Source organism: Anneissia japonica, unplaced genomic scaffold (genome assembly GCF_011630105.1).
Source record: "Anneissia japonica isolate Jap-2015-1 unplaced genomic scaffold, ASM1163010v1 scaffold2168_len159805_cov203, whole genome shotgun sequence".
NCBI lineage: Eukaryota > Metazoa > Echinodermata > Crinoidea > Comatulida > Comatulidae > Anneissia > Anneissia japonica.
The window spans coordinates 85,545-98,894 of NW_022696706.1; the positions used below are offsets into that span (position 1 = coordinate 85,545).

Genomic DNA, 13,350 nt, shown 5'->3' on the forward strand with positions numbered 1-13,350 from the left:
AATTTTATGATCTGCAAAGTGTCAAGTGTCCTCAATTAATATGAAAACATGTTTAAGCCTTGACATTAACAGTTTCTACTGTAGTACCTTTATGTATGTATTTTCAATAAATAAACATGTTTTGTTGATACAACAAGTTTCATTTTTGACCCCCTGTGAGACTTTCTTGCAATCTTTCCCATGAAACTGCCAATGGTTTAAAAATATCTAGTTTATTTACATACTCTATTCATGATACATCCATCTAATACAAAGCTATGTGATTGTTGTTGTTTCGATAAACCAATATTTGTATACCCTTTCGGACACATTACACACATACTGTATTTCACATTATACTATTTCAAACCATATGAAATTATTTGATCATTTAATAGAAAGTTCAATATTTAAAAAAAAAAAAGAATATTTGGTCATTAACATTGCATAATGAAACAATATTGGGAATATATTTAACTATAAAACCGAAAGGTCCACTGATTAATCTCAGATAAGATAGTGTAATTTACATACTCCAAATATCCAAATGCACGCCATCGTGTCAGGATTCAATATTTTGACATTAATTATGTCATCATCAGGAACGAAAAATTATCCGTATTTGCTAGCTTATATGCACAAGTACCAAAAGTGTTTGACCTATCAAAACATTACCCCTAGTAGGTGACATAGCTATGAATAAACTAAAGATCAAAGCATTCTTACCCTACTGATCAAAGCTACCTACAAAAACAAAGAAAGCTCCTTTGAAGCTTTCATTCCATCGTTAAGCAATGGGTGTAGCCTACGTATAGCAAACGCTTCTTTAAACATTTACTATAGACCAATTTTGTGAAACCTGTCAATAATGTTAGTATTAGAAAATATTAAACCTAGTTTATTACTTACATTACAGGCTACATTATCATTTTCAAGTATACCTTGTAAACCTTGAAAACATATTGGACTGCCTCACAATTTTGTATATGATCATTTATAAGAATATCTATCAGAGTCTAGTTATTAAGCATCTACTGTATCTGTCTTACCAATATAATCACTATTACCACCTGGACATTCTAAATGATAAACAACAGAGCTCCTATTCCAAATAGGGGTTTGATATTTAGTGGATAAAATGGGTGAGAGACATTTTTTTACTGCCATAAATTTATGAATTTTACCTCTTTAACTAAGAGTTTCTTTACTTTGTTTAAGCATCTACTTAAAATGGATTCACCTGCCTTTCCTAGATAAGGCATTCTAACCCAGATCTTAATCAAGCTATCATCAGAAGGCCTATGTATACATTTAAGTTCACTTAATTTATTGAGTACATGGTTAACAACTTCTAAAGGTTACCCATTCCATGACATAAATTTTCTAATGTTACAAAGTTCTGCTTGAAGTTTATCGAGAGTACCGGCGTACACAGTTTGTGGGCTCTTGAAACTAAACTACAAATCCAAGAAATCTTATATGGTCCCACAGTGCAAAGCTATCATAATGGATATATTGACCTGTATGTGTATTTTTACGATATACTAATGCTTCCTACGCTGTTGTCAAATTTATTGTAAATCCAGAAAATGTACTAAATCACTGTTTTCAAATGATTCAAAGGTAAAATTAATATGTTTATGAATTGAAAAGCGTTAAAGTGACGTAGGATGTGATAAAAATCATAGGCTATAGCTAGAACTAGTTATGATGACATAATTAATGTCCAAAAATTGAATCCTGACACGATGGCATGCATTTCGATAGTTGGAATTATGTATTATACTATCTTATAAACTATTGTTGTTTTAATACATTTCTGCTGATTTCATATTATAAATCAATTGTATTTTCATTGCAAATTACTGCTATAAATTAGTTCTTAACTGATTCTATGTCAATAAAAATAAACTTCTAAAGAATGTACTGTATGTCATCGAAAATATGCCAAAACCCTTATTTAGGGGACAATTTTATGTTTCAATTTCTAAAAATAAAGCATACACGCAGGTGCAGTATACAGTTGTGTTGACTGACCTGGTGTTCGCGCACTGTGGTACTGTACAGTAGACATGGAGCCACTGTTTTATCATGGAGGCATGGTTTTATCAAGACTGCTGAATTTTAAGTGTACGGTTTAATGATTTTAATTGGGAATCAACATGGAATAACATGCTCCAATACGGTATCAAATTATTCTTGAACTTCAATTTTCTTATTGTTAAAAGATAAAGACAGTTTCAAACTTTAAAAAATAAAAACATTTTTCTATGAATAAAATAAAATATTATCATTTTCATATATAAATAATAATCGCAAGCACCAAATTTTTTCATTGACCGACTTCCTACACACAACTCCTACACTATCACATTGCAATGCATGTTGCAATCACGTGTTGCATTAGTAGACACTCATCAATTCGCTGCCAAGGGCAAAAATAAGAGCAAATAAGACATAAACACTGGGCGTACGATGTGGCCGGCAAAGACCAGACATACGCTGTGGTCACGCATGGCAAATATCTGACAAAAAGCTGTTACATGTTCAGCTGTATGCCGTCTGATTTACGATGTATTTCAAGCTCTGACTCGAACTTCAAAGGATTTTTAGGCCTTGGAAGACGATGCATTTCATTACAAAATAATTTGTTAACTACACTGAAATCTTCAAATTATTGGGTGGGATTGTACCTGAGTGCCTGATTTTGATGAAAATGACGCAAAAGGCAGGGGTACGCTTATAGCTGAGGGCGGGCTTATACCCAAGGGCGGGCCTGTACCCGCATCAGTACGGTATATACAGGCACCAAAATTTGTTAGTTTGGCTTCACAGCCAGTGTAATCCTATACTCGTTGGTATATTCCACAATAATGATTGTCTTAATATAAAATTGTGAAAGAAGAAGTTAACGATATGTTGGTCCACTATTATTCTTATACCTTGTTTTGTTTTGTTTTGGTTGTGTGCTTAACCTGACGAAATAAAAGCATTCATTTCCAACAAATTACTAACCTCTTTAATTTTCATTTAATTGAACATCTATGACATATAATTTGAACAAATATACTCATACAATAATCTGGAATATTTAAAATTGTGTTTCATTTTAGGCCCAAATTCTATGCCCAAATTTTAGCGGTCAAATGTAGTACGGCGGACCAATTTTGGAGACCAAAATCTGTCCACCTGATCTTTTTCGGCCCGGACAAATTTTGACGCGACAGGTCCTTTCATCTATGGTGTTTTCATTTTAGCTAAATTGCAAAAGAATTTAGTCTTGAAATCAAGTACATTTTCTCTCTCTAAATCCATTGTTTAAAATCATTATTATTGATAATTAATGAAAAACTATTATTAAATTCTCTTACCTTTAAGTATTACATCAGTATTGTTGAATAAACTCTTAGTAATAATTGTATAATTATTCTGAAAGAAAAACAATTTTAATAATATATTACATTTTGCCACAAATGAAATTAATTTAAATTGTATACAAACAGGAGCAGTTCACATACCTAAAACCTCGAATTGAAGCCCTGGGCTTTTTTTTTTTTTTTTTGCGAACTTTGAATGGGCTTCTTTTCGAGACTAGAAAGCTCATTTTTTGCCATCTAAGAATCAATATTTTTCCAGGGGTGGACCCCAACCCCTTTCTTTTTGGGGTTCATCAATTCATGGAAAAAAAGAATACGTATGCAACTACTCAATTTTGTTTCTTTGTACATACCAGTACACACATAATAGGCCTACTTACTGTACTGTAATAAAAATGAGAAAAAAAATACCTGATCGTTTTCAAGAGGGGTAAAATTTGAAAAAAGTCATTAAAAGACACTTCCCGCCATCTAGGAATTAAATTTTTTCTGGGCCAAACACCCCTTTTTTAGGTGGTTTTTGGAAACAGTTTGACTCCACCGTAACTTACAATCCAGATCTGCCCCTGTATACTTCTTTATGCACATCAAGGGCTCTTTCACAAATCGTTTTCAAGTTAAAGAACTTCTTTCGTTCCTGTTCCCATTCTAAACCCACTTTTGGATGTGGATGATTATTTCTTCTATTCTGCTTGTACTATTATTTTGAACAATAGTTTGGTTTATGTGACTCATGAGACTTATAATTCTGTACTTCATACATCTCTCTGCTTTTGGGTGATCTGCAGAATAGATCACCTCTTGTTATTTTTTTTATTCTATAAATTTCTCCCCCATTTCTTGTTTACACGATATCTCAAAATTGCCGCGAGCTACACACATGGCAGCTTCAAGGAACATTTGGCTTGGCCTGGAATAGTCAAAATATAAGCTTTTCAATGTGACCAGTCATGCGTGATGTCATCTACATGCAATTTTACGTTTTTACATTATCGATCATATCATCCTAAGCAATTGCCATTTCGAAATCATATTTAGTGAGCATAAACATCATATCCTGAATTATACGTGCATGTGTCATAACGTAACATCAAAATTTTAAAATGCTCAAAATCACTTTTTGCACGTTTCAGGCGATTTTGAGCATTACAACATTTTTCAAATTTTCTGCACCGTGAGCACATTTTTACACCACACTGACCACGTACAGACGCTAGAAATTTTGTTTTCTTACATGTTTTGGGATTCTGACACTGTATTCACAAATTTCCATTCTTTTTCAGTTATCTAGGGCCAATAGCAACGCCGTACACGTGCATCAAATATATGAATCCTTTTGCGCATTTTTGTTAACAAACACTGAAAAATTTGCCAAAATCATACCTATTTTCAATCAGTTATAGCTATTTAGGATAAAAGGTGACCCCCAATTTTTATTACTTATTCTTAAAGCACATGAGTTGCAGATGATTTTATAGATCATAATGGCTGATCGGACACTGTGACTTCATCATATTGCCATCTGAAATCAAGAAACTGAATTTTTATCAATGAAGTCATTTGTTAAAATACTCATTTGAGCGTATCTCGCATCCTTAAATCAATTTTCTCCCAACTTTGAGTATGTCATCATGCACAAAATGTTTTTTCTGACCCCACTCATTTTTCTTTTCTCAAAACTTTGATGACCCCATATCATCTTAACCATTCGTCATTTCTGAATCATATTCATTGGGCATACTGTAAACTTCAGGTCAAGGTTTAATGTCATGCAAATTAATTTTCCTTTTGCGTGTCTTAACGTGCGCTTACGCGCAAGTTAAAATTTATATATCGTTTATCCTGATGTATAAGCCGCAAATTTTATGCGATTTCCCCCCCCCCCCCGAAGTTTGGGGTGCGGCCTATACACCGGTTATTAACCTACTCAGCCCACGAATTTCACGTTGGCAATCGGCAATTGCCGACCATATTGCCGAGCCAGAATTGCAATTTTTTGCCCACCTAGGCCTAGATTTCTTTGCTTCAAAAACTGCTTGGAAAGTCAGAAACTTTTACTGAAACAGGGTATAGCAGACACTAAATTTCATGTACGTCGTCAAACCAAGGAAATTGGTGGTTCATCAAACAGATTTGTTCGTACAATTAACTATTTCTAATAGGCATGCAGTACGTACGATTTGTGTACATTGTCTTGTCTTTCTCGCCTAGTCGTTTCGTAGGCTAGGCCTAGGTAGGAATGACGCTAGCCAGCCAAGGCCTACAACATCGCCTAATTGAAGCCACATGGGCCGCGTAGATTGTAATGATCTAAATCTATTATTTGTCTTCATTTTACAGTATTATTATCATATATAAATTGTTGTTTATAATCTAAAAACAACAAAATTCAACATATTATAGACCTAATCCTACCGTCCGTATAAACGCAATCACGATCGCATCGTGACTTCACTACTGACAAGTACTGTACATGTGTGGAAAATCCCTGATAGATCATTCTGGGCATGCGCATGGACATGCATTGGTAGTTTTGAAGCAGCTGACCTCACCTGTGATGATACGATCATAGCTTTTACGAAAGGGATATTTCCCATGCCAAAGATAACAATAAAACAAACGCTAAAACGAAATTTACTGTATTCGGCGATTTTCTTATGTAAAACATTTATTATACTACACTATTAAATTAATACAAGTACGACCATTCTTTCACCAGCAATATATTGATTTAATAGAGAAACTAAAAAAATCAGAATCTGTAGATGACGATGTAAGGTCGAGCATTCGGAAAAATCGTAGTTTATACTATACACAGTAGGCCTAGGTAGTAAAAATTGCCGAGGCTGCTGACCTCGGAGAATTTAAGGTCGACCTAATTTTTTCCTAATTTCATGGGCTGCCTACTCCCAAAGAGTTCTGATCGCGAGCTGCGGCGAAAATCAGGCACCGTCTATCTAGGTTAGGCCCATGCTAGCCCAATTAATTAGCCTACTGTAGGGTAGGACCGGTTTATAGGCCTAGTATTTGTAGTTATATTCACTACAGTGCTGTACTAGGATTTCTACTACATTTTCTATGACATTCAAGCAATGGTTTGGGTTGTCTAAATAATTATTTTCATAATTACATTTACTCATAAACAATTTTGAAACACGCTGTTTCTGTTCGAAACCGCTGCACTCAAAACAATAACAAACTACTTTTACAGATACAGTCACCAAGAGCTGTGTCATCTACTCTGCATTTCTCTTTTCTTTTTTTTTGTTTGTTAATGATACATTTCAATGCAGATTGTGAAGATTTCTTGAAGGAGAGCCATTATTTTAACCTTTTTGTTGGTTTTTTCCTCACAGGTCATTTCTCCCAATTCCACAGCCAGTTTTTCAAACTTATTCCTAGTTTCGTGGAATTTTTAATTTATTCCTCATCCGCATTACTACTGGGACATGGGTCAGAATGTATGTCTGCTCCTGGGTATGTTTTTATATTTTTTACATAACTGGGAAACCTTTGTCATACTAGGATACAATCTATCTGGTTACCCATGCAGATCACCAAGACTCTTCCATGTGTACGTACGTCGGGATGAAGAACCAAACTAGTCCTAGATTTGTTGTACTTGCAGTACAGTACAACTGTTACATGCAAAGCACAAACAGAGAATAGGAAACACAATAGCTTAGTATTATATACAATATGTATATTTATTAATAAAAGCATAGATACATTATTATAAGAGAACAAAAATGATGGTGGTAAAACACAATTAAATACTTTAAGATGCTCGAAAACTTACAGAATTAGCTGAGCCCACGGCTAAGTAAGTTGGATCAAAGACTGGTGTCCGAGACCGGCAAGGTCTATAGATAAACTTAATGAACTACGGCAGACAGCAGACGTGTAATAAAGTTAATGATAACTTTAGAACTTTTGGACTGACTAAATGATAGGATGGTACCCCATTTTATACATTTATGAACAGGATATGTGGGGGAGATTATTATGACATCACCACATAACTTTAAGATGAATTTACTAACTTTAAGATGAATTTGGGAATGACATCATCTCCTTAAGGATGAAGTTGTAGATGACATTATCACACAACTCAGATTCAACAGTCCCTTAACCTTATTTGGAATATTAGCCAACAGGTGATTTGGACAACAAAATTTATGAGGGCACTTTAGAACAAACTTTGTACATGCACTCTACAATATGGCTAATACAGTCTAAACTATTACATAGTATAGTAAAAATAACATAACAGTATTTAACATTGTATTATAGTAAAATAAATGTATTAGGTATAACCTAACAAACACCTAACAACAACCACCTCATTTAACGATTTTTTAGGTCTAGGGGTTAGAACATCTGGGACAGTGTGTGAGAGCACTTGTCAAAATCCCGAATAGTAAAGTTTGACCATTGGAAAAAAAAAATTGGGATCACAGGGCCACTCCTCCTGGATTGGGTAATTACAAAAAAACAAACACTCAGACAATTTTCTCCGATAATTTCCTCCCTTCAAAAAACTTTGCAGTAATATGTTTGGAACGTTTCTAATTTTAAAAAATATATATAAAATAACTCATTCTCATACAAAAATTATGAAAATATCAAAAATTAATATATAGTAATTTTATGTAATTTTGATGTAATGTAACAAGACTCTGTGCCCCGAGTGTTTAAATGCCCTACGCCAAGGCCAGCTAGGTAGAGTCTGAGCCACTCTAGGCCGTGTTATGAGTGATGCGTCACCGTGTAGCCAACCAGAACGCGTGCTGATAGAAGAGTGATCACGTCTAGGAGCTTAGCTAGGCTGTACAAATACAAAATAGAATAGGCCAACGTGCGTAAATTGGGAAAAAATTTAGCATAACTTAACAGGGATGTCACCACGCTGGTCAGCGGTGGACGGGCCCGTCCAGCACTCAACATTTCCGACCAGGACTTACAAGCTCCCGACCACCACTATCATTTCAAAAGTTTACAAATTGTAACAAAATAATTAGTTTACCTAAACACAATAGGCAAGCTAACCTGATAGATAAAGACAAGAAGAATACAATAAATGTTTCCGTGGTTACGTTAATTGTAACAAAATACTGCACTGCCCTGCTATTTATCGCTAACTTAACAGCCTAGGCCCAGTTGAGTCATAGCTAACGTTGTGGGCTGGCATGACACGGTTGCTAGAATGCTGTACACATTCAACGGTTAAAGTTGAAATCATGACCATTCAAGTGTTATTATGAGAGCATGGTCCGAAGCAGGAAGATTATTAAAAATTTACGAAACCTGATTTATGTTTTATTTCTTTACAAATGTGTTTTTAGACCACAATAATAGGAATTGGCAATCAAGATAGCGTAATTTGGATTGGAAAATTATTATTTAAAAAAATTTTTGGTCCGACGACCTATTCGTTCGTCGAAAGACAGGGATTCCCGGCCTTCCGACAAAGAAAATTCCCCCGCCCCTTCCCCCCACCCCGCTGACGCCTCCGCTGGTTAATGGCATAGTGAATAGTATTCTATACATTATTTAAATGTTGAAATCAAGATCTATACTGAATGATAAACTACAGCTTTATGTATTTGAAAGATTTTACCCACTCAGCTTCTAACTACTTAGTCACATGGTTTAATATACCCAATTTGGTGGTTGTTGAGAACTCGATTATGAAGCAAATTATTGTTATTTTCAAATAAACCACTATATGTCCTTAGAACCTTTCGCAGGCCCATGTCTTTTGTCATTTTAATTTTGTTTATTGAATATATAACCAACTTTACAGTAAAAAGTTTGCTTAAAAATTATAATATCATTGGTCACAGACCGACAAGTCGGTCTGTGACTAATTTGGTCACAGACCGACTAAAATTAATGTAATAAAAATATGAATAAATAAGTCCAAAAATTAAAATAATCTTGTCAGTGAATGTTAGCCTAATAGCTTCAATAGTTTTATGAATTTCACAATGGTTGAAAGCTGCATGACTTAATAAACCTAAAAAATGTTGTTTTTTTGGGTCACAGACCGACAAAAATATTAAGAAATATTTTTGCCCCGCCTTAATATTTTGTTGTAAATGAATATTACTTTTTGTCACAAAAACTAATAAAATATGTTAAGTTCTCCAATTTAAAATAAAAATGACTGGCATAAATGGCAGTTTGTTAGTTTCTAGAGACTTTGAAAAAACATGACATTTTCATATTTTTTTAATATTTTAAAAATTATGTAATTCAAATTCCTATATATATTTATACATCCACACAAGAAAAGTTTCATCAATGAATCCTAAAAATTCATTTTTTAAGCTTTAGTTTGATATAAAACTTGTTTACATTCCTCAAAGTTGAAAATTTGCTAAATCTGAAAAAAGTCATGGAATTGTCCTATTCTATATTGTCCATAATTGTTTTAAATTTAGTATTTTAAATTTTTCACTTTCAATTATAATTGATATAATGTGTGTAATGGACAAATAAATAAATGAGTGCACATGAATCAGTGACATACACATTCATCGTGGTAATCGTCAAACATGTGAAATTACGGCAAACAATGCGGCTGGGTACATGAATAGCTGTAACCTTCAAGCATGTGAAGTTGACAGTCGGATCGACGCTTTGTCGCCGGGATTTGTTCATTATTATTTTTAAATTTAAAACAAAGCATGTCAACTATTGAATTTAATTAGCCCCACAGTAAGTCTCATCTTCATCTGTTTTGTTGCATTCCTCAAATTCTGGCCTAGGCCTACCTGGGCCTAGCGTAAAAAAATCGCATCAGCTAGCCTTGGGCCTAGGCCTGCTCGACTTAGGCCTTTTGGTTTTTAAGAGAAAAACGCGGGATGATCGCCGACCGGCACTCCAAAAAGCTGGTGACATCCCTGACTTAACTCTCTAAATATTCAACCAATTTTGTAATCTAAAACTGTAAATTACTCACATCAATGTGAAACTATATTTATTGTCAATTAAATTGGGGTGTCTAGGAAGATCCCTATTTTTTCTCTTTAATTTTGATAATACACTAGGCTGTCACAAAATCAAAATTACAACATTTTTTGGGCGCCTGTTTGTATAATTTTCTTCGTCTTCGTCTTCCTTATTTCATCGGAATAAAATGAGGAAATTTCAAGCAATATTTGGGTCTTCGTTTTATAGCACCCTATATGGGTGTCTACATATACAAAGACCGAAGACCAGAAAAACGAAGACCCACATTTTTTTTCTCTCAATCGTGATGAAAATAATGTTTTTAAATCACTTCATGCTATGTAATTCGTCTTTTTAACACATTATTGCCTGAATCCGAGTCAATTTAATGATTTACTGTTTATTCCAGTTCCAAAGTGTCAACCAATGCTGTACGTCCACTGCTGGTGGCACAGTGCGTCTTGGCGGTTCTACCTTCTAATAAAGCTTGGCCTAGCGGTACACGTATTTTGGGGCCTACAAAAGCCTTGAATATTTCATTCATAAACTTAATCCATGTTAAAATAAACAGTAAGACTATTGTATAGTGACGCATATGTGCAGCATCATTCATTTGGTAGTGACACCAACATAGGATGGATGAGATAATTAAGGGTCTTCGTTTTATATACACCTTATATGGGTGTCCACAAAACGAACACCGTGGTGCTGGGACGTACCTAAAATTTACCCGTAGATGTAACAGACCTCGGAAGGGCCGGGAATTTTACACGTAGTAGCCGCGGTTTCAGGCGATTAGAATTAGCCTAGGCTAGGCTAGTAGTGCTGTCAAACTTGGTCTGGTCCTACCTACAGTAGTCTACACTAGGCCTAGGCATTCAGTCAGCAACTATTGTGTTTTGGTAATTAGAATATTGCCTACCAGTACTTCTGGCCTACCAACATGGTTTTATTTTTTATAGATCTTTTTTTGGTTTTTGTTTTTCGGGTCTTCGGTCTTCGCTTTGTAAAACGAAGACCCTATAAAATTTCACAAACAGACGCCCAAAAAATTTCGTAATTTTGATTTTTTTTTGTGACAGCCTGGCATAATATCATCAAAATAAAAGAACAAATAGGTGTCTTCATTTTTGGGTCTTCGGTCTTCATTTTATAGACACCCAATTGAATTGTTTATGTTCTCCTAGCTAGGCCTAGGTATGTTAGAAGAGTGACATCACACACTGTTATCATTGTCGCAGTTTCTGATGCTGATTATTTTGGTTTTGTATCTTGTCATCCAGATTTAGAAAAATCGGATTAAATCGTTTATTGGTTGCAATCACTAACATTTGAACTTTTGTAGAAAGTAAACAGGTCAAAGTTTACTTGAGCCATTTAAAAATATTTTTTTCATTGATCAGTCGCGAGGTTACAGTTTACTAAAGTTTTCCTTTGAAATAAAGCATCATTTATACATACAGTAGTTTGTATATGTAGCTTCAGTTTTGATTGGATAATTTGGGTTGTTGACAGGAATATAATGTTATATAGTTATGCAGTTGTCACATCGCTCGAGTTTCGTCATAGTGTTGAAAGGTCATAACTATAACATACAATCCCTATCCCAAATTTTTGCTAAAAAATATGTTTTACAAAATTATATAAAATCAACCACTAGCTAAAATTTTATCAAATAATCTTTATTTTATTATTTAAATGCTGGAGAATTAACTTGTATCACTATCACTTGGATCCAAAGAAGATGAAATTTTTTCATACCTACTATAGCCTAGAGGCCTGCCTAGACTCTAGATTAAGTCGGTACTGTAGGACTAGTCCTAGGCCCCTAGCTAGGCCTAGATAGCTGGATTGGGATTGGATTTATTTGGTGTAAACACCAAGAAGGATAGCCCACGAAAGTCTAGAACAGAAGACTTATTTCCAGTGGGGTCCTTCTGGTGTTGATTGGGCAGTACACCGGAGACAATCCTGTACTCTTTTCCGAAGAGTGTACTGTGTTCTTTACATGCACATGGGCCATAATGCACACGGGGCCAACAGCTTAAACGTCTTATCCGAAAGATGGTGCGCAATTGTAACTTGTATTTCAGCCCTCTAGCTGAAACACAAGGTTCAAGGAGAGTCAGCGAATGGAATTGAAGAGGGACCTAGGCCTAGAGATCTCACAGTGGCTACCACCAGATTAGCCGTCTGAGCTAAACTGCTCTCTCTCTATCTAGGCCTAGGCCTAGGCCCTAGGTCTAGTAGGTCTAGCCTAGGCTTGGTTTATGGCTAGGCCTAGGCTTAGGTCCTAGGCCCTACACTGTTTTTGTAACAATAATATAATTATAAGACAAGAATGAATTGGGCCTTACGTCTCTTTTGCTGGTTAATTTATATTCATAAATGCCTGGTTCAAGTGCAGCATGAGAAAACTTCAATCTGCAGAAAAAGCACATCGCTAGAAAAATCAAATTTAACTTCCACGTAGAACTAGAAGAATCCATCTTCGTAAAAATATTGAGAATCCACAAGATCACCACATCATATCAATCCACGTACGTATTTATGGAACGCCGTTACTGCCTTTGGTGGCTCTTTTCCGTTCGGCGCATTTGCTATTCGGCCCTTTTAACATTACCGTACGTTCGGTGCTTTTACATTACGTTCGGTGCTTATTACATTACGTTCGGTGCTTTTTACATTACGTTCGGTGCTTTTACATTACGTTCGGTGCTTTTATTAACATTACATTCGGTGCTTTGAAACATTACGTTCGGTGCGTTTGCCACACTTACGGATCTTTTATCATTTGGTGCTTTTTAGTTTTACCTTTCGGCCCTTTCATCATTACGTACGGTTCTTTTATCATTCGGTGCTTTCATGACCTTTGTCTTCGGGTCAAGTGGAAAAAATCAACGACTGTGGGAACGAGCCTAGTGGAACTTGCGCGCTCCTTCTCTCTTTCTTCTCTTTCATTTTTTTTTCTTTTCTTTCAACTTCTTAGTTTCATTACCGATACGCTATATTATATTCATGTTTTGAAACACAGGTG

At 35.1% G+C, this 13,350-nt stretch overlaps 1 protein-coding gene across 1 annotated transcript in view; it reads right to left on the reverse strand.

The window, feature by feature from the left end:
• The window catches only part of LOC117102141 (transmembrane protein 87A-like), a gene marked incomplete in the record, with an annotated part of 48,612 nt that extends 35,766 nt beyond the window's left edge, over positions 1 to 12,846 (reverse strand). Inside the window, 2 exon segments of the mRNA XM_033242344.1 lie at positions 3,351 to 3,408; positions 12,671 to 12,846. Of these exon segments, the coding sequence (XP_033098235.1) occupies positions 3,351 to 3,408; positions 12,671 to 12,802 (190 nt within the window).
• Between the last annotated feature and the right edge of the window lie 504 nt (positions 12,847 to 13,350).